The sequence below is a fragment of the Hordeum vulgare genome, chromosome 1H (assembly GCF_904849725.1).
Source record: "Hordeum vulgare subsp. vulgare chromosome 1H, MorexV3_pseudomolecules_assembly, whole genome shotgun sequence".
Taxonomy (NCBI): domain Eukaryota; kingdom Viridiplantae; phylum Streptophyta; class Magnoliopsida; order Poales; family Poaceae; genus Hordeum; species Hordeum vulgare.
Genome location: NC_058518.1, coordinates 278,408,966 through 278,434,909, shown reverse-complemented (window position 1 = coordinate 278,434,909; position 25,944 = coordinate 278,408,966). Strand labels below are relative to the sequence as shown.

Here is a 25,944-nt window from a genome sequence, read left to right as displayed (position 1 = left end):
ATCAGTTTAGAAAAGACAAGAAGAACTTTACCAAAGGTAAAGTTGTCAAAAACTTGGCACCACCTGCGTTCACAGTCCAATAGATCCTAGATCAGTTAAATGCCCTCGAGCCTGATCCAGAGCGTCCAGGGTATTTCAAGGGGTATAATTCAAAACACGCGTGGACTCACAAGTCATGCTTCTGGGATCTGCCTTACTTCAAAGACCTCCTTCTTCCACACAATACCGACATGATGCACACTGAAAAGAATATTGGAGAGGCTATTTTTGGTACATTGTTCGACATAGATGGGAAGACAAAGGATAATATTAAGGCTAGAGTCAATCAAGAGACACTATGTCATAGACCGTTACAAAACATGCGAGAAGGCAAAGGAAAGCAGAAGTGGTCGAAGCCAAAGGCCTGGTTCAATCTTGGAAGGCCAGCTATGAGGGAAATTATCTTGTGGGTCAAAATGCACTTGATGTTCCCCGATGGGTATGCAGCGAATCTAAAGAGGGGAGCGAGTCTTGAAAAATTAAAAATCTTTGGTCTCAAGAGTCATGATTGGCACATATGGCTAGAGCGGGTAATGCCAGTGATGTTACGTGGCTTTATTCCTGAGGATGAATGGCTAGTACTGGCGGAGCTGAGCTATTTCTTCCATGTTCTTTGTGCGAAAGAATTGTCGCCTGGCATGGTAGAAGACATGGAGGAGTTTGCACCGGAGTTGTTGTGCAAGTTAGAGAAGATCTTTCCAACGAGCATCTTTAATCCAATGCAGCATTTGATTTTACATCTACCGACCGAAGCAAGATTGGGTGGTCCCGTGCAAGATCGTTGGTGCTATGCAACTGAGAGGATGCAGAAGACCCTTCGAGCTAAATGTAAAAATAAGCATAGAATTGAAGCATCGATGGCTGAGGCATTCATTACTGAGGAGGTGGCAAACTTTGTGACAGCACACTACAAAGCCAAAAATCATCATTTGCATAATCCGAAGCCTCGACACAATGATGCAGACCCTAAAAAAGGTGGGTCCAACCTCAGCCTATTCAAAGGGAAGCTCGCACATGCCGGTGCTTTGAAACCAATAACGTTGGATGTCGAAGAATGGGGGAACATTTCGTTGTATATCTTCAACAACCTAACATAAGTGCGGCCGTACATCGAGTGAGTTCTCAGCACATTTTCCCGTAACTTCTAATTCATTTGAACTGCTCTGATTCCCGGATATTTCAAACAGCCGTTACGTCGCCAAATTCTCGGATGGAGCGGTGATCGAAAATGATTCCGTCAAAGAGTATGAGCTTCTGTCAAAGACAGGAGGCGGCTATCCCGGTTTCATCTCTTGGTTCAAACAAACGGTAATTATCAATAATGGACCATTTCTTTTCTTGGTCTAACTTGTGGCTAATGCAACAATCGTTTCGTATTAAACTTGTAGGCTAATTCAGAGTCTATGGACGCAGAATTGAGACAAGTCGCTAATGGTTTTGACTATAAGGTCCGTTCATTTGAGAAATACAACATCAACAGGTATCTCTTTCGTACCTTTGGCAAAGAGCTATCTATGCCCGACCGGAAATCTATAAATTGTGGTGTCTCTGCTATCGGCGACGGTGTTATCAAGTATTATGGAAGAGTTGAAGCAATTTATGAAGTTCAATTCTATGGTGAAAACCCACTGAACGTCGTAGTCTTCAAATGTTATTGGTTCCAGCCGAAGAAGACTAGAAGGACTCATGAACATATAGGACTAGTCGAAATCAATCCAAACACCCATTTAGATGTTCCCGATGTCTATATTACGGCTCAACAGGCGACCCAAGTTTTCTATCTACCGTGGGCATGCCAAACGAATAAGAATCTGGAAGGTTGGTATGTTGTTTATGAAGTGCCGCCACATGTCAGACCACCTCTCCCAAATGAACAGGATTATGAACCTCGCATTAACCAAAACACATATGATGGAGAATTCTTCCAAGAAACACGTCTTTCCAAGAAACATTTCAAGAACCACTGTGCTTCACCCAATAACATGGAAGTAGAGAGAGACAATGAATCTGACTCCAGCCCTGAGGCGGAACCAGAAGACCTGGAACTCGTAGAGGTTACTGATGCGGATGACGTGTCAATGCTTCAACGATTAAAGGAAGGCCTTTCACAACTTCACGCCATTCAACCCGACGAGCACGTCATTCATGAAGACATGCATGATAGTGATGATGATGATGCATTTATTGATGATGATTATTAGTTTGTAAGATTCACAACTTAAATTGTATATATTTTAATCTTTATTATTCATGTGAGTTATTCAATTTTTTATGTTGTACTAATTTCTTTTAATCTTTATCATGGCAGGTCACCACGTGTGGAAAGATGGTGGGCGCTGGTCCAGATCGCTCGACGGTTTCTTCCCAGGCGCCCCGCACGAGGAGTGGTACTTCCCTTCCACCCCTATCTCTCCGTAGAGCGTTGGCAGACAGTCTGTCGACACCACCAGTGGGTTCTTCTTCGTCGGCGGCATTGCCCACTGGGAGAGGTGCTGGTCGGGTAGGGAAGAAGGGGAAGGGTACAGGGAGAGGTGGTGGCCGCAGAAGAACTAGGAGGACTGTTGAGCCGTCCTCGCCACCACCACCAGCTCATTCACCCGAGCATAGGACTATTATGGTCGACCCGTTTGCGGAGGAGGCTACGGAGACTCCGTTCCAGGAGCCTGGTGTTCACGGGCATTCGTCCCATGAGACTCCGATCCAAGAGCAGCCTCGGGTTGAGGTGCATTCGGCCCACGAAACTATGGTTCTGGAGGCTTCACCCGACGTGGAGAGGCACGGATGGGAGACCTGGCCGGATCGTATCGAGTTGCTGGATTGGACCGAGGGTCCGGGTGGCTCAGGGGGCGGGGATGGCGGGGATGAGCTTATGGATAGTGAGGGAGATGTGCAGGTGGACGGGGCCACCGTGTACAAGCGTGGTAGTATACGTCTCCCGGTTGCGTCGGCTACCCGCGAGCAGAGGCTGGTGATTAAACCTGAAGGAGATAGGTAAGTACATTTACTCTTTTTTTAGCTTTTGCCTTCAAGTTTGTTCAAATATCTAATGCGTTGACCTTATCATACTGCAGGGGATGGGTAAACCCTCTTGGAGTCCGCAGGCCGAACTCCGTCCTTGGTGTGCTTTGCCGGACAAATTTCCCGGGGTTTGTCACGTAGCCTCGTGAGGGTCAGGTTCCTACACTAGGATTTTCCTGGGAGCACTACCAGGCTGCGCAGGCCCTGCTGGAGGAGATTATAGATCGTGTCTTGTGCCACACGAGGGCCGAGATGGTGATCAAGAGCTTTTGGGTAAATTATCCTTTTATAGAATCTAAAATTAACAATATAGCTAATTATTGTACTAATCGGTGTTTTCACGTTTGATTGCAGACCTTCTATAGGTGTGAGGATGGATATGAGGAGGAGGCGGCCAGGGTTCTCGAGGCCGAGTGTAGGCGGTTACTACAGAACTTGCGCCACGAGGCTCGGCCGCATGCTATTCGAGATTACTACGCCACATGTGGTATTAAGAAGCAGAAGAAGGATTGCCGCGGAAAGTTTCTGAAGAAGGAGCAATACATGAAGGTAATTACCTATTCTTAAGTCCTTCTATGTACTTTTCTTGATTTCATTCATAGGCATAGCGCTGAAAATTCTTTCTAATAACTTACAGGTGCCCCCGAGATGGTGTGCGGATAAGATGGGTTGTTGGGAGGCGTTGGTTGATGAGTGGTGCACAGGCAGCTGGCGAGCCGTCCACGAGAATGTGAAGGATCGGCGTAGCCAAATGGTTGGTGTGCCACACCATCAAGGCAGCGCCAACTTACTTCAGTTCGGATGAAACTGGGTATGTGATTTTCTTCATGATTCATGCAATTCATTCTTGATGCTAATATTTTGTTCCTCTCTTTTAGGCGCATCACAATAAGACGGAGATGCCACACTTGTATGACCTTTATGGCATGGCCCATACTGCCTCGTACAAGAAGGCGAAGGCATTCTCTGAGTCTGACCTGGATGATCCCAATAACTTCACCAACATATCATCCCACCAGAAGCTCGTGGCGTACAGGGACGCGGGGAAGGCTATGAAAGGGGATGACTTTAACCCTAGCCAGGAACCTTTGGATCCAGAGTTGGTGATGATATCTGGTGGCGGGAGGCCCCATGGCTCGATAGCCATTGGAGATGGGATAATACGTTATCCACTCACTCTCCCGGAGATCAAGGTGCGCCAGTCGAGCAGCTGTCCTGAGATAATGCGTCATCCATGGCTAGTCGATCTTGCCATCGAGGTTAGTTGTACGGACTAAGAACACTTTCATCCATTTCAGTATGTGTGTCACCATAGATCATTACTATGGTAACGAGGAATGGTGTTTCAGGCTGCTCTTCAGAAAGAGAGATTGGCAAACCAGGCTGCTCTTCAGAAAGAGAGATTGGCAAGCCAGGCTGCTCTTGAGGCTGCTCTTGAGAAAGAGAGATTGGCAAGTCAGTCTCCTCTTGATGAGAGGGACCAGACCACGACACGATTTATTGAGGAGGAGAGGTCCCGGAATGAGGCGGGTCAACGGGCCCTGTACGAGCTTTTTTTGGTAAGTTTTTTTTTCACATTAGCCAAATCATGTGTTTAATGTATATTTCATTACTAACTAATACGACCCACTCTTCATGGTCTGTGCGAGAAGAGCGGTCAAGTCCCTCCGCGGATGCCCGTCTTCTCTTCGATTGGCACGGTGAGTTTAACTATAAACTAGTATTAATAATTGAGTGTCATCATGCTAACTGAGACATTGCAAAATATCTATTCAGCAGAATAAATCCCGAGCGGCATCTCACGATCCTTCTCCAGGTGTTTCTCCTCCTTGATGACCACTACGGTAAGTTTCTCTTCTCCTCTTTCATATTCTCCTTGCCTTAATTTCCCCAACAATGACATAGTTAGCCCATTTAGCTCCAAAAATACATAATTAGCCCATTTAGCTCCAAAATGCCATAATAAGCTCAAAATGGCATAAGAACCTTGGTTAGCTCATTAATATTATATACTTAACTTGTTTTCCTCTAAAATGAGATAATTAGCCCATTTAGCTCCAAAAAGACATAGTTAGCTAATTTAGCTCCAAGAAGAGGAGAAGAGGAGAAGAAATAGGAAAATGAAAAGAAAGAAGAAGAAGAAGAAGATAAGAAGGAGAAGGAGGAAGAGGAGGAGGAGGAGAAGGAGGAGAAAGCCAACGACCTTCTAGTCCTTCTCCTCCTCCTCCTCCTTCTCCTCCTTATTCTTTATTTCTTCTTCTTATTCTCCTCCTCCTCTTTCTTCTCCTATTTCATATTGTCCTTGCCCAAATTTCCCCAACAATGACATAATTAGCCCATTTAGCTCCAAAATGCCATAATAACCTCAAAATGGCATAAGAACCTTGGTTAGCTCATTAATATTATATACTTAGCTTGTTTTCCTCTAAAATGGGATAATTAGCCCATTTAGCTGCAAAAAGACATAATTAGGTAATTTAGCCCCAACAAGAGGAGAAGATGAGAAGAAATAGGAAAAATGAAAAGAAAGAAGAAGAAGAAGAAGAAGAAGAGAAGAAGGAGAAGGAGGAGGAGGAGGAGGAGAAGGAGGAGAAGGCCAAGGACCTTCTAGTCCTTCTCCTCCTCCTCCTTCTCCTCCTTCTTCTTGATTTCTTCATCTCCTCCTCCTCCTCTTATTTCTTCTCCTATTTCATATTATGCTTGCTTTAATTTCCCCAACAATGACATAATTAACCCATTTAGCTTCAAAGTGTCATAATAAGCTCAAAATGGCATAAGAACCTTGGTTAGCTCATGAATATTATATTCTTAGCTTGTTTTCCTCTGAAATGGTATAATTATCCCATATAGCTCCAAAAAGACATAATTAGGTATTTAGCTCCAAGAAGAGGATAAGAGGAGAAGAAATAGGAAAAATGAAAAGAAAGAAGAAGAAGAAGAAGAAGAAGAAGAGAAGAAGGAGAAGGAGGAGGAGGAGGAGGAGAAGGCCAAGGACCTTCTAGTCCTTCTCCTCCTCCTCCTCCTCCTTCTCCTCCTTCTTCTTGATTTCTTCTTATTCTCCTCGTCCTCCTCTTTCTTCTCCTCTTTAATATTATACTTGCTTTAATTTCCCCAACAATGACATAATTACCCCATATAGCTCCAAAATGCCATAATAACCTCAAAATGGCATAAGAACCTTGGTTAGCTCATGAATATTATATACTTAGCTTGTTTTCCTCTAAAATGGGATAATTAGCCCATGTAGCTCCAAAAAGACATAATTAGGTAATTTATCTCCAACAAGAGAAGAAGAGGAGAAGAAATAGGAAAATTGAAAAGAAAGAAGAAGAAGAAGAAGAAGAAGAGAAGAAGGAGAAGGAGAAGGAGGAGAAGGCCAAGGACCTTCTAGTCCTTCTCCTGCTCCTCCTTCTCATCCTTCTCCTCATTCTTCTTGATTTCTTCTTATTCTCCTCCTCCTCCTCTTTCTTCTCCTCTTTCATATTATCCTTGCTTTAATTTCCCCTACAATGACATAATTAGCCCATTTAGCTCCAAAATGCCATAATACCTCAAAATGGCATAAGAACCTTGGTTAGCTCATGAATATTATATACTTAGCTTGTTTTCCTCCAAAATGGGATAATTAGCCCATTTAGCTCCAAAAAGACATAATTAGGTAATTTACTCCAACAAGAGGAGAAGAGGAGAAGAAATAGGAAAAATGAAAAGAAAGAAGAAGAAGAAGAAGAAGAAGAAGAAGAAGAACAAGAAGAAGAAGAAGAGAAGAAGGAGAAGGAGCAGGAGGAGAAGGCCAAGGACCTTCTAGTCCTTCTCCTCCTCTTCTTTCTTCTCCTCTTTCATATTATCCTATCATTAGTTTCCCCAACAATGACATAATTAGCCCATTTAGCTCCAAAATGCCATAATAACCTCAAAATGGCATAAGAACCTTGGTTAGCTCATGAATATTATATACTTAGCTTGTTTTCCTCTAAAATGGGATAATTAGCCCATTTAGCTCCAAAAAGACATAATTAGGTAATTTAGATCCAAGAAGAGGAGAAGATGAGAAGAAATAGGAAAAATGAAATGAAAGAAGAAGAAGAAGAAGAAGAAGAAGAGAAGAAGGAGAAGGAGGAGGAGGAGGAGGAGAAGGAGGAGAAGGCAATGGACCTTCTAGTCCTTCTCCTCCTCCTCCTTCTCCTCCTTCTTCTTGATTTCTTCTTCTTCTCCTCCTCCTCCTCTTTCTTCTCCTCTTTCATATTATCCTTGCTTTAATTTCCCCAACAATGACATAATTAGCCCATTTAGCTCCAAAATGCCATAATAAGCTCAAAATGGCATAAGAACCTTGGTTAGCTCATGGGTATTATATTCTTAGCTTGTTTTCCTCTAAAATGTTATAATTAGCCCATATAGCTCCAAAAAGACATAATTAGGTAATTTAGCTCCAACAAGAGGAGAAGAGGAGAAGAAATAGGAAAATTGAAAAGAAAGAACAAGAAGAAGAAGAAGAAGAAGAGAAGAAGGAGAAGGAGGAGGAGGAGGAGGAGAAGGCCAAGGACCTTCTAGTCCTTCTCATCCTCCTCCTTTTCTCCTCATTCTCCTCGTTCTTCTTGATTTCTTCTTCTTCTCCTACTCCTCCTCTTTCTTCTCCTATTGCATATTATCCTTGCTTTAATTTCCCCCAACAATGACATAATTAGCCCATTTAGCTCCAAAATGCCATAATAACCTCAAAATGACATAAGAACCTTGGTTAGCTCATTAATATTATATACTTAGCTTGTTTTCCTCTAAAATGGGATAATTAGCCCATTTAGCTGCAAAAGAACATAATTAGGTATTTTAGCCCCAACAAGAGGAGAAGATTAGAAGAAATAGGAAAAATGAAAAGAAAGAAGAAGAAGAAGAAGAAGAAGAGAAGAAGGAGAAGGAGGAGGAGGAGGAGGAGAAGGAGGAGAAGGCCAAGGACCTTCTAGTCCTTCTCCTCCTCCTCCTTCTCCTCCTTCTTCTTGATTTCTTCTTCTCCTCCTCCTCCTCCGCTTTCTTCTCCTCTTTCATATTATCCTTGCTTTAATTTCCCCAACAATGACATAATTAACCCATTTAGCTTCAAAATATCATAATAAGCTCAAAATGGCATAAGAACCTTGGTTAGCTCATGAATATTATATTCTTAGCTTGTTTTCCTCTGAAATGGTATAATTATCCCATATAGCTCCAAAAAGACATAATTAGGTATTTAGCTCCAACAAGAGGAGAAGAGGAGAAGAAATAGGAAAAATGAAAAGAAAGAAGAAGAAGAAGAAGAAGAAGAGAAGAAGGAGAAGGAGGAGGAGGAGGAGGAGAAGGCCAAGGACCTTCTAGTCCTTCTCCTCCTCCTCCTCCTCCTTCTTCTTGATTTCTTCTTATTCTCCACCTCCTCCTCTTTCTTCTCCTCTTTCATATTATCCTTGCTTTAATTTCCCCAACAATGACATAATTACCCCATATAGCTCCAAAATGCCATAATAACCTCAAAATGGCATAAGAACCTTGGTTAGCTCATGAATATTATATACTTAGCTTGCTTTCCTCTAAAATGGGATAATTAGCCCATGTAGCTCCAAAAAGACATAATTAGGTAATTTAGCTCCAACAAGAGGAGAAGAGGATAAGAAATAGGAAAAATGAAAAGAAAGAAGAAGAAGAAGAAGAAGAAGAAGAAGAAGAAGAGAAGAAGGAGAAGGAGGAGGAGAAGGCCAAGGACCTTCTAGTCCTTCTCCTGCTCCTCCTTCTCATCCTTCTCATCCTTCTCCTCCTTCTTCTTGATTTCTTCTTCTTCTCCTCCTCCTCCTCTTTATTCTTCTCTTTCATATTATGCTTGCTTTAATTTCCCCTACAATTACATAATTATCCCATTTAGCTCCAAAATGCCATAATAACCTCAAAATGGCATAAGAACCTTGGTTAGCTCATGAATATTATATACTTAGCTTGTTTTCCTCTAAAATGGGATAATTAGCCCATTTAGATCCAAAAAGACATAATTAGGTAATTTACTCCAACAAGAGGAGAAGAGGAGAACAAATATGAAAAATGAAAAGAAAGAAGAAGAAGAAGAACAAGAACAAGAAGAAGAAGAAGAGAAGAAGGAGAAGGAGCAGGAGGAGAAGGCCAAGGACCTTCTAGTCCTTCTCCTCCTCCTCCTTCTCCTCCTTCTCCTCCTTCTTCTTGATTTCTTCTTCTTCTTCTCCTCCTCCTCCTCTTTATTCTCCTCTTTCATATTATCCTTTCATTAGTTTCCCCAACAATGACATAATTAGCCCATTTAGCTCCAAAATGCCATAATAACCTCAAAATGGCATAAGAACCTTGGTTAGCTCATGAATATTATATACTTAGCTTGTTTTCCTCTAAAATGGGATAATTAGCCCATTTAGCTCCAAAAAGACATAATTAGGTAATTTAGATCCAAGAAGAGGAGAAGATTAGAAGAAATAGGAAAAATGAAAAGAAAGAAGAAGAAGAAGAAGAAGAAGAAGAAGAAGAAGAAGAAGAAGAGAAGAAGGAGAAGGAGGAGGAGGAGGAGGAGAAGGAGGAGAAGGCCAAGGACCTTCTAGTCCTTCTCCTCCTCCTCCTTCTCCTCCTTCTTCTTGATTTCTTCTTCTTCTCCTCCTCCTCCTCTTTCTTCTCCTCTTTCATATTATCCTTGATTTAATTTCCCCAATAATGACATAATTAGCCCATTTAGCTCCAAAATGCCATAATAAGCTCAAAATGGCATAAGAACCTTGGTTAGCTCATGGGTATTATATTCTTATCTTGTGTTCCTCTAAAATGGTATAATTATCTCATATAGCTCCAAAAAGACATAATTAGGTAATTTAGCTCCAACAAGAGGAGAAGAGGAGAAGAAATAGGAAAATTGAAAAGAAAGAAGAAGAAGAAGAAGAAGAAGAGAAGAAGGAGAAGGAGGAGGAGGAGGAGGAGAAGGCCAAGGACCTTCTAATCCTTCTCATCCTCCTCCTTTTCTCCTCCTTCTCCTCCTTCTTCTTGATTTCTTCTTCTTCTCCTACTCCTCCTCTTTCTTCTCCTATTTCATATTATCCTTGCTTTAATTTCCCCAACAATGACATAATTAACCCATTTAGTTCCAAAATGCCATAATAAGCTAAAAATGGCATAAGAACCTTGGTTAGCTCATGAATATTATATTCTTAGCTTGTTTTCCGCTAAAATGGCATAATTAGCTCAAAAACATCATATTTTGTTCTTCTTCTGACTTTCTTATTCACATTTTTGTAGATTGGATATACTACATGCATGGAAGCTTGTATTCATGGAGTTGAAGAATGTCGATGGATGAACTTTATATGTATATAATCTAGTTTTCATTTGAGTTGATGAACAATGTCGAACTATATGTATATGTTTATGGATAAACAGTGCAATACTTTGTATGTTGGTTCTTTCGATATATGGGGATGTACATTGATTTATATGTATATCATATATGTGTGGTGAATTATATATATGTGTTGTTAAGTATATGTGTGGTGAACTATATATCATATATGTGTGGTGAATTATATAAATGTGATGTCAAATATATATATATATATAGATATATGTGCCGTGAAATAATATTAAAAAAACAGGTACTATATGGGCTCTTTGCCGTCAGCCAGCTCATGGCACATGTCTTTGCCATCCGCTGGCAAACGGCAAAGGTGCCACATGGCACCCAGCTGTGCATCCTGGGGTGTCTATATAGGTTCTTTGCCGTCTGCTTCCAGGGCGGGCAGACGGAAAAGAAGAGGGCACAGAGGAGGGGGAGGAGGAGGAGGCAGACGACAAAGAGTGGAGGGGGGAGGAGGAGGAGGCAGATGGCAAAGAAGAGGGGGGAGGCAGACGGCAAAGAAGAGGGGGAGGCAGACGACAAAGAAGAGGGGGAGGCAGACGGGAAAGCCTCCGTTAACCCCTAACGGAGGCAACGCCTGTCGGTTGCCGTCTCGAGCACTTTGCCGACTGCTCCTATGAAAAGCTGACGGCAAAGCTCTTTGCCGTCTGCTTTGGGGAGACAGACGACAAAGAAGGTACGATGCCGTCGTAGGCTGACGCAGAAATTTCGCCGGCCGTGAGATTCTTTGCCGTCTGTGGTATTCTCTTTGCCATCCGGGATTTACTCTTTGCCATCTGTGATGGCAGACGGCAAAGAAGTTGATTCCTGTAGTGCAATAGGAATATCAATCCACAACCATCTTTAGTGGCTGCACACAAAATAACAAACAACTTGCATCCAACACGGGCAAGAGGGTAGTCAATGTCCTTGGTCTCGTTATTTGCAAGCGAATGTGGTGTGTAGATAATTATAGATAAATATAAAATGAAAAATAAAATAAAAAGTAAATAAATGGCAGCATGGTGTTGGAGCTTTTAGCAATATTTTGTCAATAAACCGTGGGCCATAGTTTTCCCTAGTGGCATCTCTCATCAAAATAAGCATACGATGGGTAAACAAATTAATGTTTGGTGGTTGATAGAAGAGTGGATAGTTATGCAATTTGCATGGCAATGATCATGTAAATAAAGGCATCACGTCCATAAATAAATAGGCTGAATCCTGACTGCACCTATTACTCTTACTTCACTTCAAGAGCGCTTCTATACTTGCCTCTCTACGTATTAAGTTCATGACAAATGAAGTAATGCTTGGAGTAAGATGACATGATCCAGACAAATTAAACTGAACCAATATGAATAAAGCCCATCGTTTTACCTTTAGTAGCAACAACACAAAAAAACAACTTGTCCCATTCTATGAGTGTGATATAGAAACACGCCAGGTTGAACCTACTACAACACACCTCTCTCACCGAAGATATATCAATCTAGTTGGCCAAAGTAATTCAATAGATCTTAGAGAATTACGAAGCTATCATAATAATTCACTTAATAATCATATTATATATCATAGGACACTTAAATATTTATCATGATTAATCTGAACGTAAACCCACAATTCATCGGATCCCAACAAAGGGCACCGTACAAAAGACTTACATCATATGGATCAAAGCGAAGATGCGATGCTCATGTATTGAAGATCAAAGAGAGAGATATGCCATCTAGGTACTGCTACAGACTCGTAGGTTTGTGGTGAAGTACTCACACATCATCACGAGGGCAGAAAGTTAAATGAATAAGCCCTCCGTGATCGATCCCCCCTCCGGTAGAGTGCCGGAACAAAGCTCTAGATGGCCTCCTCTAGAGGTTTTTAGGGTAAATAGGAATTTATAAGCCAAAGAACGGGGTCGGGAGAGCCACGAGGCTCCCACAAGCCATCAAGCTACACCCCCAGTCTGCACCCTGCTAGTTTGTGGGGTCCTCGTGTGCCTGCCGGCCTTCTCCGATGCTCCACGGTCTTCTTTTGGTCCAGAAAAAATCCACAAAAAGTTTCAGGTCAATTAGGCTTTGTTTGGTACTGGAACCTGAAAAGTGGAAAAACACTCAAAAAACAACAAGTGGCACTAGGCATTGGGTCAATAGGTTAGTGCTCAAAAATAATATAAATTGGTAGATAAGTGCCTAAAAAGTGTTCTAGAATGATAACATAATAGCATGGAACAATCAAAATTTATAGAGATGTTAGACACGTATCACAGAGCGTCTACCCGGGCGCTTCTGGGGGAGAGGGACCGAGTGGCGGTGGAGAAGGAAAGGTTGGCGGAGGAGAAGACGGCTAGGTTGTTGGAGGAGAGCGCATGACATGGGATGGCTCATCGGGCCATGTACGAGCTCCTCGTTGTAAGGTTCTTCTCCATATTAGCCAAATCATGGACGTAATGTTCGTTTCATTACAAACTAATATGACTGACACGTCAAAACCAAATGTTCAGTCTATGTGCGAGAAGACCGGTCAGACCCCTCCGCTGATGCAAGTAATTACTTTGGTGGGAAACATTGAGTTTCATTTGAATGGTCACTAAGTACTAGTCTTAACATTTGAGTGTCATCATGCTGTTGAGACATTGCAAATGATCTTTGGTGCACCATAACTCCCAAGCCGCATCGCACAACCCTTTTCCAGGGCAACATTCTCCACGTGAAATCGGCGAGAGCAACCCCGGTGCTTGACTTCTGTGATGACGACAACGGTAAGTTTTCTCTAGTGTTTTGCTTAACAAATGCATACTTAGCTTCGTACGTGCTAGTTAGCCCTAATATGCCACATACTTAGCTTATTTTCCCCAAAAAAGACATACTTAGCTAATTATCCTCCAAAATGACATAATTATCTTATTTAGTTCATTTACGACATAATTAGCTTGATTAGGTCAAAAATGGCATAATAACCTTGGTTAGCTCATAAATGTCATATACTTAGCTTATTTTTCTCCAAAATGATCTAATAGGCTAAGTTAGCTCAATAATGACCTATACTTACCTAAGTTAGCACAAAAATGATCTATACTTACCTTCTTTTCCTCCAAATTGACATAATAAGCTTAGTTAGTTCTAAAATGTCATAATTACCTAAGTAAGCTCTAAAATGACACAAATAAGGAATAAGAAGAAGAAAAACAATGAAGAGGAGAAAAGAAAGAATACAAGAAGAAAGAGAAGAATAAGAAAGAATAAAAGAAGAAGAATGAGAAGTAAAAGGATAAAAGGATAGAAGAGAAGAAGAAAGATGACAAAAAGAGAGAAGAAGAAGAAAACATATCCTTATTCTTCCTTTTTGTCTTCTATCTTTTTCTCCATCTTCTACTCCTTCTTCTTACTCTTCTTCTTCTTCTTCTTCTTCTTCTTCTTCTTCTTCTTTCTTCTTTCTTCTTCTTTCTTTCTTCTTATTATTTTTTTCACTTTCTTCTTCTTCTTCTTCTTATAACTTTCTTATTCCTATTTTGCAGATTTGATTCACTTCATGGAAGCTGGCATTGATGGAATGCTAATGTTTATTTTTTTGTTTTGATTTGTATTGATGCACAATGTGAAACTATGTATGTATATATGGATGAACAGTGTGAAACTATGTACGTATTGGTTCTTTTAATACCCTATGTGTTCTCTTGTTCAATATTTCACGATGATATTGGATGGTACATACTATTTGTTGGAATACATGGCCTATGCTTCAGCTTGAAACTATATATATCATATATGTGTTGTGAAAATGTAGGGAAATAATAGAAAAAAGATAAAGACCTCCCTCGCAGACGACAAAGACAAAGAAGGAGTGACGTATAGTTAGAGGCCTGCTAACATCACATGGCAGACGACAAAGACAAGTGTTTGTTTGCCGTCCACCGGTAGAGGACAAAGTCTCTCTTTAGCCACCTAATGGGAATAATAGCTATACTGTGCCTTCCAGGACCTTTGTCATCAGCTAGGCCAGGAAGGTGGACGAAAAACATCTTAGCCGTCCACTTAGCTTCTCCAGACAGCAAAATGATCATTACTGTGACTTCTAGTGGTAAAGTGGGACGTCAGCGAGCACACGACAAAGTTGTTTACCGTCCGTGGCTTGGTCCTTTGTCGTCTGCTATGGCAGGCGGAAAAGTAACTGATTGCTATAGTGGGAACGACTCTTGCCACTTCTGTTCGAGGTGAACATACCCCAAACAAACCTCCCAAAGGAGTACTTGCCATAGTAACAAGTAGAGATAAATTGCAGCACCCGATGTACATGTTTTGTAACATATTCCTCTTACCAAAGGTGCATCACTCCCCGTTAATGATGCTAGAAAAGAGTCTTGATGACCTACAAGTATATGGGATCAATCGTAGTCCTTTTGATAGGTACGAGTGTCAAACACAAGTATAGGGGATCAATCGTAGTAGAGTCTAATTTCATAGCAAGATATTTCGTAACATGTAACATGTAACAATAGTAACAAGGTGCACCAAGGTAGCCAACTCCTTATCATGCAAAGGACAATGCCGAAAGTGTTTCTTAGAGTGAGCAAACGTTATCGATGACATATGGAAATTCTTTCTAGTCATGCTTATCATGTTTAGTTGATTTGCGTTCACTACTTTGATAAATTGTAATGTCGGTGGACTGGTGCCAAGGTGTTGTTCTTACTTGAACAAGCAACCTTTTTATGATTAGCTCCCTTTTCAAGCATGCGTAACTACGAACGAAGAAGTAAGATAAATCTAACCATACCATAAAATATATGGAACCAAATTAGCCCCTTAAGAAATATTAAAAAAAATCTGGTTTAAATTTTAGTCACTCTCTCAACCCATCAACTACTTGCTATTCCACAATGATTTCCGCTAGGCCCAAATCTGATGAACTGTCATGTAGTCGACGTTCACATGACACAATTACAGGAAATATAACATACATGTCACCAAATTATTGAACGAATACTAACTTCACATGATAGTTTATAATAAGACTTCTCCTATGTCCTCAAGAACAATAGTAACTACTCATAAATCATGTTCAAGTTCAAGATCACAGGGGTATTGAATATGATTAAGGATATGAAGATGTAATCAAACTACTAGCAACCCATAGACACAAATGTGAGATTTTCAGACAAATATTGAATATAAGAGAGATATTAGGGTTTGATGAGATGGTGCTCGTGAAGATATAGATGGAGATGAGTCCTCCCACGATGAAGGAAGCGTTGGTGATGATGATGGCTTCGAATTCCCACTTTCAAAGGGAAGTGTCCCAGACAAAATTGCTGGGATGAAGAGAAAAAGTATAGTGCTTCTGCCCAAGGTCCGCCTCGTGACGGCGGCGCTTCGTCTCGAAAGTGATCTCTTGAGTTTTTTAGGGTAAATGCCACCATATAGAAGAAGAGGGCTAGACAAGCCTACCAGGGGTCCCACAAGATCACATGGCGCCCCTAGCCCACTCACAGCTCCCTGATGATTCGTTTACAACATTTTTATTTATTCTAAAAAAAATACTCCGTAAATTTTTAGGTCATTTGGAGATTCGAAGAATATCCATCTCTGTTGTAGCTTTTTCAGGTTCAAAATTACAGTTGCCGGTAATTTAACTCTTGAGAGAAATCTTGCGAATTAGGAAAGAAAGGGCATACAAATTGCGTCATAATGATAGAAAAATGTTTTAAATAATAGTAGAAAATCATGATACAAAATTGACATACTATCCGCGTGTGAAAAGAAATCAACGACATTGGGATCGGGGATTTTTTACTCTACACTTGACCACATGGTTGACTATGGGCCGAAAATTGACTAAGTCGCGGGACATTAGGTGCACATAGTTGAATCCATGGCACCAAACTGGCTATCCTGTGAGTTTTTTCTGTCAACGCACAACATAAATGTGTATTCCTGGCGTGTATGTTTGGGCCAACGGTACAAGCCTATTTTCCTATGCGATAACGCTGGCTCAACATGAAAAATTAATGGCACACAAAAAAATCCTAGTTTCGGATAGTGATGTATGATTGATGTTGTGGTGATTTTTTTCAGACATGCGGTTGTATGTTGTGATTGTCCATGTTTTCATTGATGAAAGATTCAGGTGGTATATATAGTTGCATGTTAAAATATTGGGATCACTTTAATTTTTATTTAGTTGGCATATTGGCTTTGACCAAAGTCAAACTTTATAAAGTTTGGATAAGTTTACAGAGAACAATATAATTATTTACAACAACATATGTATATAATGTGAAAACATATTTAAGGATAAATCTAATGATATTGATTTATTGAAATTTAACTTCAGATAAAAGCGAATATGTGAAGTAAATGAAAACAAAGTGAGTATATAGAATTCAACAGATACATAATTCCAACGGCTGTATACGTGCGCCATTCCTCCTCCCCCCTTCAACTCAACATTTTCATTTAAAATCCTCCAGCCGTACAGACGATATTTCACCGCCCATTTTCTAACTTTTCGCCGGTCCATCCATCCCGTCACATCACCTTTCACCTCCCACTGTCTCCTCCCCGGCCCATTCACCAGCCACCCCTCCTCCTTCCTTCTCTTCAAGAGCTGGCTAGGTAGCCACACCATTAATACTCAACCCCAAGCTTCGCTTTCTCAGCCCTACCATTCTCCCCTTCCATCGGCGTCCCAGCATGTAGCTGCAGCTCCCAGCCATATCCCGCATCGGTTACTTAGTTGTGGCTTCGGATAGTGATATCTCGATCGATCTTGGGGGTGAGATTTGTTCTCCGCTACAGTCCTACCTAGCTGCGTCTCTCCTATTCTTCACCAGCTGCCGCGAGACAGGAGCAGCTAGCAACGTGAGGTGAGGTGAGGTGAATGCAAGCTGCTCTTGCACTCTCGTCTGGGATGGAGTAGAGCATTATTTATAGTCTAGATACCACCACTCTCTCTCAACTTGCTCCATAGGACCACCGCGCCACGGCTCCCCAAGAAGCGTCTGCGTGCGCGCGCTAACTCCTAAATAGATTTCCCATTCTTCTTCTTATCGCGCTCTCTGGATCGGGCGTTTGGTGCTTACTGAATACTGACCATCTGCATGGTTTGATTGGTTGCCAGATCAATGGACCTGGTACCACAGCCGGACAGCCCGCACTCGGACGGCAGCGCCGGCGCGACATCGGGGCCTTCGTCGGTGGTGTCGTCGCTGTCGTCAGGGTCCGTGGTGTCGCCGTCACCAAGCAGGTACGAGTCGCAGAAGCGGCGGGACTGGAACACGTTCGGGCAGTACCTCCGGAACCACCGTCCCCCGCTGTCCCTGGCGCGGTGCAGCGGCGCGCACGTGCTGGAGTTCCTGCGCTACCTCGACCAGTTCGGGAAGACCAAGGTACACGCCGCCGGGTGCCCGTTCTTCGGCCACCCGGTGCCGCCGGCGCCATGCCCGTGTCCTCTCCGGCAGGCATGGGGCAGCCTCGACGCACTCGTCGGCCGCCTCCGTGCCGCTTATGAGGAGAACGGCGGGCGACCGGAGAACAACCCCTTCGGCGCCCGGGCCGTGCGGCTCTACCTCCGCGAGGTCCGGGAGCACCAGTCACGCGCACGCGGAGTCAGCTACGACAAGAAGAAGCGTCGGAAGCCACCCCACCACCCCGGCTCTGCCGACATCACCTCCCTCGAAGGCAGCAGCAACGGCCACCAGCAGTACCACCAGATGCCCCCGCCACCTCCGGGCGCCGCGGCCTGAGCCAGTGACCTCCGTCCGCCGGAGCTAGCTAGCTGCAACGACTTCCCCTACGTATCCCATGTATTCCCACCATCTCTCCGGCTAGCCACCGAGCTCTTGCTTACTACAAGTCCCTAGCTAGCTAGTCCGCTCCTACTAGTGCAAGCGCGGATTAAATTCCTCTATGAATCCATCCCTTGCTAGACCCAGCTACTAGTCTACTACTCTTTAATGGGATCATTTCCAAACTTTGATCATATGATCCCTGCTATTCGCTGGTATTTCCCCCACCCTCTACTACTGTGCGTTGTTTGTGATGAGCTGATGCTATGTTTAGCTAACTAGCTAGCTCAATGCCTCGATTTAATCCTCTATGTAATCGATTTGGTACAATTAATTTGTTAGTCCTCTTGTAACCTCTCGCATCTTGTTGTTGATCAATCTCTTGGTCTTGCAATTGATGAGCAATGTGATCGATGTCCTGTTGCATCTTGTGGGAGGTGTGATCGTGGAGTCATGTCAGTGTGTGTCGTCCAGGTCCAGTTGGGGGAATCTAATGTACTGTTCTTCTGGGGAGGGGAGGGGTCACGGACGGACGGGCGATGGACATGATACGACGCCTCTTTTAGGGCGCTTTTGCATTGCTTTTTATGGTAATAATAGTACTACTAATACCACATGTAGCTAGGCTAGGCTATCTTGACCACCTCTGCCTGCAGCGTCTCTGTCAGGCTAAAACAGCTGAATCGGAATGTATACAGAAATGGTAGCAGCCTAGGTACGCTCAATCTACTCCGCCACCTCTGCTAGTTTCAGCTTTGCACCCATAGTACACATGTACATGCAGCACTAGAAAAGCCTCAGTTTTCATTGGTAAAATAAGCATAAATATACAGGTACATGTGATTTCTCTGGTTAATGTACTATGAGTACAGTTTTTTACAAGTTTTGTCTCTCCGAAGCTTTCACTCGTTGATTCTTGAGCATCTACTCCCTGTGTTCCTAAATACTATTAGTTCTCCCAACAACAAATATTATGATACAGAAGGAGTACAATGGACGATGAAAAATAACTACTTTTGCATCTTTAAGAGCATCTTCAACAGCCGTCCAATGATGGTTGCGTTAAATTGAATTTGGGTTACGCTCTTTGCCTGTTTTGACGCAGCGGCCTTCACTGGCTCCAGCAGACGTTGTAAAATGCAACATATACATTCAAAACAAAAGCAAACAAAAAAAATCAAACACAAACATACCGTATACCAACATACGTAAAGCGGCTGTCACCTTCTGAAAGGTGCTATGCCCGAGCTATCCGGCGGCATTTCTTCTTTGTTAAAAAAACCGGTCATGGCTTGCTAGTTTCTCTGCAATGCGTCTGAATAATTCGATGCTCATCCTAAACCGATGCGGGAAGTACGACTCGGGATACAAGGAATTATCCGTAAAATAGTGCGCGATCTATCTATTGTGAGCATCGATCATATCCCTCCAAATTTTCTGCCGACCCATAACCAAACCATCGTGCTTCGGTTTTTTATAGGATCATTGCAAGATCCTCCTCTTCCATATTAAATTCTTCCTCGGAAGAATCATATGAGGAACTCATCTACAATGTTTAATTTAAACTAAGCTATAAAACTACAAACAACATGCATCAAATTCATGTAAAAAATGTGTAGTTGAATCCAGTACATACACTGCGTGCGTTTTGTCGAACAACTTGCGGGCAACGAGCGGCAGTGGGCGCTCGGGCGCTGTTCGTCGGACGACTGCCGCGCGCGAGGGGCGGCGGTGACTAGAGAGAGAAGGAGGAAGCAGGGGCGACGCGGGGATATGCCGGGGAAGCGCCGAATGATCGCCGAAAGAAATGGGTGGCGCGGGCGGCGGCGTTGCCACGACTCGATGGGTAGGTGGAGGTGCAAGCGAGCGCTCGAGTATGCAGCGCGTGGGAGCGGGCACATTAAATAAACGGCGCACGATGTCGTTTTCGTCCGTGCGCTGAACTGGTTTTGCCGCGTGCGTGGTTCTTGAGCCTCCGCTGAAGCGCCCTGAGCGGTAGCGCGCAAAAAGAACTTATTTTGCAGCTCAGCGCTTATTTTGCACGCCTGTTGGAGATTCCTGAATATCGTTATTCCAACATATGATGTAGATGAAATTTTTTACATCTTCAACTCAAAGAGGTGTAAAATCCCATTGCTCCCGTCAACCGCTCAACCATCAATTATTTCCCCTTCCGCGCGACCAGCCGTCGCCCGACTTCCGCCTGCCCGTCGGCCGCCGCCCCCATGGTGGTCGCCGATGACCCCGTCGCCTTCTTCGACTCCGCCGCTCGCTACAACTCACTTCCGCAACCTCGCAGTAGATCCACAACCTTGAGATGCTCCCCGGTAGGCGCACCAGCAACACGCCAGCCCCGACACCTGATGACCCACAAGTATAGGGGATCAATCGTAGTCCTTTCGATAAGAGTGTCGAACCCAACGAGGAGCAGAAGGATCTGACAAGTGGTTTTCAGCAAGGAAATATCTGCAAGCACTGAAATTATCGGTAACAAGTGATTGTGCAGTGAGATGATTCGTAGCAAGCAACAAGTAACAAAAGTAGCAACGGTGCAGCAAAGTGGCCCAATCCCTTTTGTAGCAAGGGACAAGCCTGGACAAAGTCTTATAGGAGGAAAAACGCTCACGAGGACACACGGGAATTTCTGTCATGCTAGTCTTCATCATGTTCATATGATTGGCGTTCGTTACTTTGATAGTCTGATATGTGGGTGGACCGGCGCTTGGGTACTTCCCTTACTTGGACAAGCATCCCACTTATGATTAACCCCTCTCGCAAGCATCCGCAACTATGAAAGAAGAATTAAGACAAAGTCTAACCATAGCATTAAACTAGTGGATCCAAATTAGCCCCTTACAAAGTAACACATAAACTAGGGTTTAAGCTTCTGTCACTCTAGCAACCCATCATCTACTTACTACTTCCCAATGCCTTCCTCTAGGCCCAAATAATGGTGAAGTGTTATGTAGTCGACGTTCACATAACACCACTAGAGGAAAAACAACATACAACACATCAAAATATCGAACGAATACCAAATTCACATGACTACTATTAGCATGACTTATCCCATGTCCTCAGAAACAAAAGTAACTACTCACAAAGCATAATCATATTCATGACCAGAGAGGTAATGAGTAGCATCAAGGATCTGAACATAAAATCTTCCACCAAATAATCCAACTAGCATCAAATACAAAGAGTAATCAACACTACTAGCAACCTTACAAGTACCAATCGGAGTCGCGAGATGGAGATTGGTTACAAGTGATGGACTAGGATTTGGAGATGAGATGGTGCTGATGAAGATGTTGATGGTGATGAGTCCCCTCCGATGAGAGGAGTGTTGGTGATGACGATGGCGACGATTTCCCCCTCCGGAAGGGAAGTTTCACCGGCAGGATCGTCCTACCGGAGCTCTAGATTGGTTCTACTCAAGTTCCGCCTCGTGTCGACGGCGAATCCACGAAAAATCTCCTCCTTGATTTTTTTTCCAGAAGAAACACTTCATATAGCAGAAGAGGGGGGGCAGTGGGCCAGCAGGCTGCCGACAAGCCCCCTAGGCACGGCTGCGCCTAGCAGGCTTGTGGCCACCTGTTGGCGCCCCTCTGGCGCTTCTTCGGCCCAGTATTTTTTATAAATCCGGAAAAAAATCCTCGTTGATTTTTTTACGGCGTTTGGAGTTGCGCAGAATAGGTATCTCAAACTTGCTTCACTTTCAGCTCATAATTCCAGCTGCCGGCATTCTCCCTCTTCATGTAAACCTTGCAATATAAGAGAGAAAAGCATAAGTATTGTACTGTGAAGTGGAATAACAGCCCAAGAAGCGATAAATATCAACATGAAAGCATGATGCAAAATGTACGTATCAACTCTCCCAAGCTTAGACCTCGCTTGTCCTCAAGCGAAAGCCGAGCTCAATAAATATGTCCACATGTTTGGGGAGAGAGGTGTCGACAAAACAAGATACGAACATGCATGCATCATGATCATGATCAGAACAGCAATACCAACATATAATCTCTCATGCTAAAGTGATAATTCCTTCACAAAGTAAAGCATGGATCACGAACCTTACCGAGAAGTAACAACCGATAGCCTGTAGTCATTGAAGAAATTGCAATTTATCACAACATCAGAAAGAGTCAAATAAGAGCTTGTAAATCAAATACACATACTCAATCATCTTTTCATTCTCTACAATTGCTACAACTCACGTGGTACTCATGAGATCAAAGTTTCAGCTGGACACAGAGAAAGATAGGGGCTTATAGTTTTGCCTCCCAACTGCTTACCTCAAGGGTAATGTCAACAATAATAATTCATGAATACTTACTTCCAAGTTGACATATGAATATAGATCTTTCTCAAGCATGTGACGTTAGCCAAGATAAAGGCGAAACAAGGAATTGGTGAAGATCACCATGACTCTTTCACGGGCAAAAAGTAAAGCTACAAGATATGCCCTTCGCAGAGGGAAGCAGATGTTGTCATGCACTTTTCAGGTTTGGATGTGTGTCCTCTGAGTGTGGAGGAACGTCACTTTGTATTGCCTCCTGTGATAAAGAATTTTATTATGCAGTCTGTCGCTTTTATGTCTTCCTCATCACAGGTTCGTACAAAGCTTATTTTCCACACACTAATAGATCATACATATCAGGGAGCAATTTTTATTGCTTGCACCAATGACAACTTACTTGAGGGATCTTATTCAATCCATAGGTAGGTAAGGTGGACTCTCATGGCAAAACTAGGTTGAAGGTTTATGGATGCACAAGTAGTATCTCTACTTGGTGCGGGAGTTTTGGCTAATATGAGGTGGAAGCAATCGTCACATGCTAAGGGATCTCTAATCATATAACATTGTTCGGAACCAAGGAAACACAATTCATTATGTTGTCTTCCTTGTCCAACATCTACTCTTAGGCATGCAATAGTTTAGTGAGTATTCACAATCATAGATGGTGTCAAAGATGATGTATTTATATGTGAACCTCTCCTTCTTTATCACTTCCTATTAATTGCAACAATGACCAAGGTCTACGTTTGTCTACCCTCAACAAGTTTCAATCAACATTCTTTTCTATATGTGAAGCCATCACTTCCCATAAGATCATTACATGATCTTTCATGCTTTTGTCCTTTTCTCACTCTATTGATCATGGCAAGAGGCAAAGCCCTTCAACTAAGACACTCTTTATTATATGGCTCACGAGCTCGAATACATCGGGGGTGACACAATGCAAAACTCAAGACTAAAACACTAAGACTTTTAAACTACTAGAGAAACAAAAACTAAAAAGGAACAAACTAAAACAAAGGTAAAGGCAAAAGATGTGATGGTGATACGATACCGGGGCAACTCTCCCAAGCTTGGTAAAAGCCAAGGGGATTGCCCATACCCATGCTCAGTTGTCTCCCTTTGGAGGTGATGGTGGTGGAGTTGTTGTAATATGGGTTTGATCCTCCGTATTCCAAGGCATAGCTGCTCCATCATGGAAAGATGAACGAGTCTCCAGAATCCTCAAATCTGCAGCCAACCTTATTGATTTAAATCTATACTCATACTCACAGTTTTGGTTCTGCAGGTCATAGATCTGGGCGTGGAGTTGATCAATCCTGTCATAGAGCCTGGAGAGGTGCTTCCCAATGGCATTGGCAACAATCCTGTGCTTGTTGGTGAACTCCGTGATCATCATGTGGTTGGCGTTGAGTCCACGCTCCACCATCCCCTGGCACTTGAAGACTTGTTGCTCCATTGCTTCGAGCCTCATCTCCATGCTTCTGGTCTTCTTGGGCCCCTCAACATCACGGATGTGCAACATCCCCTCACGCATCTCGATAGATTGAGGGTGTTGTAGCACTCCGTGAGGTAGGGATTGATGAACTTCTCGAAGATCTTGTCCTTCGGAGCTTTTGGGGAAGTCGTAGCAATCTAGATCTGCAACAGAAACAGGCTCGAAACGAAAAACAGCGGAAATCTGCGTGATACAGGGGTCAGACCAAACGGAAGAATATATATTGATTTTTTTCCAGACCAGAAGGAGTACTCCGCACGAAAACGGAGTCCGGGAGGCGCACGAGGTGGCCACAAGCCAGCCAGGCGCGGCCAGGGGGTGGGCCGCGCCTGGCAGGCTTGTCGCCTCCTCGCGCACTTTCTGGACTACTTCCAATTTTTGTATTTTTCAAATATTCCAAAACGGAGAAAAATCCTATTGGAAAAGTTTTGGAATCTGTTTTCTTACCGAATCACATACCTCTTCGTTTTCGGAGTCTGAAACAGGCTGATAAACATCCCTTAGGTATACCTCCGGAGTTATGGTATTGATGATATTACTTTCAACATTTATGGGAGTACCTGAGATATAATGTTTGATTCTCTGCCCATTTACCACTCTCGGACAATTACCTTCCGTGTTGTTGATCTTGATAGCACCGGAACGATATACTTTCTCAATAATATAGGGACCTTCCCATTTAGAGGGAAGCTTGCCTGCAAAGAATCTTAGATGAGAATTATATAGCAAGACATAATCACCTACATTGAACTCACGCTTTTGTATCCTCTTATCATGCCACCTCTTAACCTTCACTTTGAACAACTTGGCATTCTCATATGCCTGAGTTCTCCATTCATCAAGCGAGCTAATGTCAAATAGCCTCTTCTCACCAGCAAGTTTGAAATCAAAGTTGAGCTCTTTGATTGCTCAATAAGCTTTATGCTCTAGCTCAAGAGGTAAATGACATGCTTTACCGTACACCATTTTGTACGGAGACATGCCCATGGGATTCTTATAGGCAGTTCTATAAGCCCACAATGCATCATCGAGCTTCTTAGACCAATTCTTTCTAGACCTGTTGACAGTCTTTTGTAGAATTAGTTTAATCTCTCTGTTGCTTAGCTCTATTTGACCACTGGACTGAGGGTGGTAGGGAGACACAATTCTATGGTTGACATCGTACTTAGCAAGTGTTTTACGGAAAGCACCATGAATGAAATGTGAACCACCGTCGGTCATTAGATATCTAGGGACTCCAAATCTAGGGAAGATAACTTCTTTAAGCGTCCTAATAGATGTGTCGTGATCAGCACTACTAGTGGGGATAGCTTCTACCCACTTAGTGACGTAATCAACAACAACTAGGATATGAGTATACCCGTTGGATTTTGGAAAAGGTCCCATATAATCAAAGCCCCAAACATCAAATGGTTCAATGACAAGGGAATAGTTCATAGGCATTTCCTGACGTTTACCGATATTACCTACTCTTTGACATTCGTCACAAGACAAGACAAACTTTCGCGCATCCTTGAAGGGAGTGGGCCAATAGAAACTTGATTGCAATACCTTGTGTGCAGTTCTATCTCCCGCATGGTGTCCTCCCTAGGCCTCGCAGTGACAATTCTGTAGAATCTGTCCCTGTTCATGTTCAGGTACACAACATCTAATAACACCATCTACTCCTTCCTTATAAAGGTGAGGATCATCCCAAAAGTAATGTCTCAAGTCAAATAAGATTTTCTTCTTTTCCTGGTATGTGAAACTAGGCGGTATATATTTGGCAACGATATAGTTTGCATAATCAGCATACCACGGTGCACTACATGAAGCATTGATGACATTCAATTGCTCACCGGGAAAGCTATCATCAATAGGTTGTGGGTCACCAAGAACGTTCTCTAACCTAGACAAGTTATCTGCTACGGGGTTATCAGCACCCTTCCTGTCAACAACGT

At 42.9% G+C, this 25,944-nt stretch overlaps 1 protein-coding gene across 4 annotated transcripts; it reads left to right on the top strand.

Moving 5' to 3' along the window:
• Positions 1-16,945: 16,945 nt before the first annotated feature.
• Positions 16,946-18,559, top strand: LOC123409615 (protein G1-like5). 4 transcript variants are annotated; one of them, XM_045102490.1, is made up of 2 exons: positions 16,946-17,194; positions 17,540-18,559. In XM_045102490.1, exon 2 carries the CDS (start codon positions 17,544-17,546, stop codon positions 18,162-18,164), a length of 621 nt encoding a protein of 206 aa, XP_044958425.1. In that variant the 5' UTR covers positions 16,946-17,194; positions 17,540-17,543; the 3' UTR covers positions 18,165-18,559. The 4 variants fall into 4 exon arrangements, with proteins under 4 accessions (XP_044958425.1, XP_044958420.1, XP_044958408.1 ...); XM_045102485.1 differs by having other exon boundaries at positions 16,946-17,295; XM_045102473.1 differs by having other exon boundaries at positions 16,947-17,285.
• The last annotated feature ends 7,385 nt before the right edge of the window (positions 18,560-25,944 follow it).

Bases quoted from the DNA above. Each gene is read 5' to 3' on its own strand.
- LOC123409615 (XM_045102490.1), top strand. From the start codon at position 17,544: ATGGACCTGGTACCACAGCCGGACAGCCCGCACTCGGACGGCAGCGCC.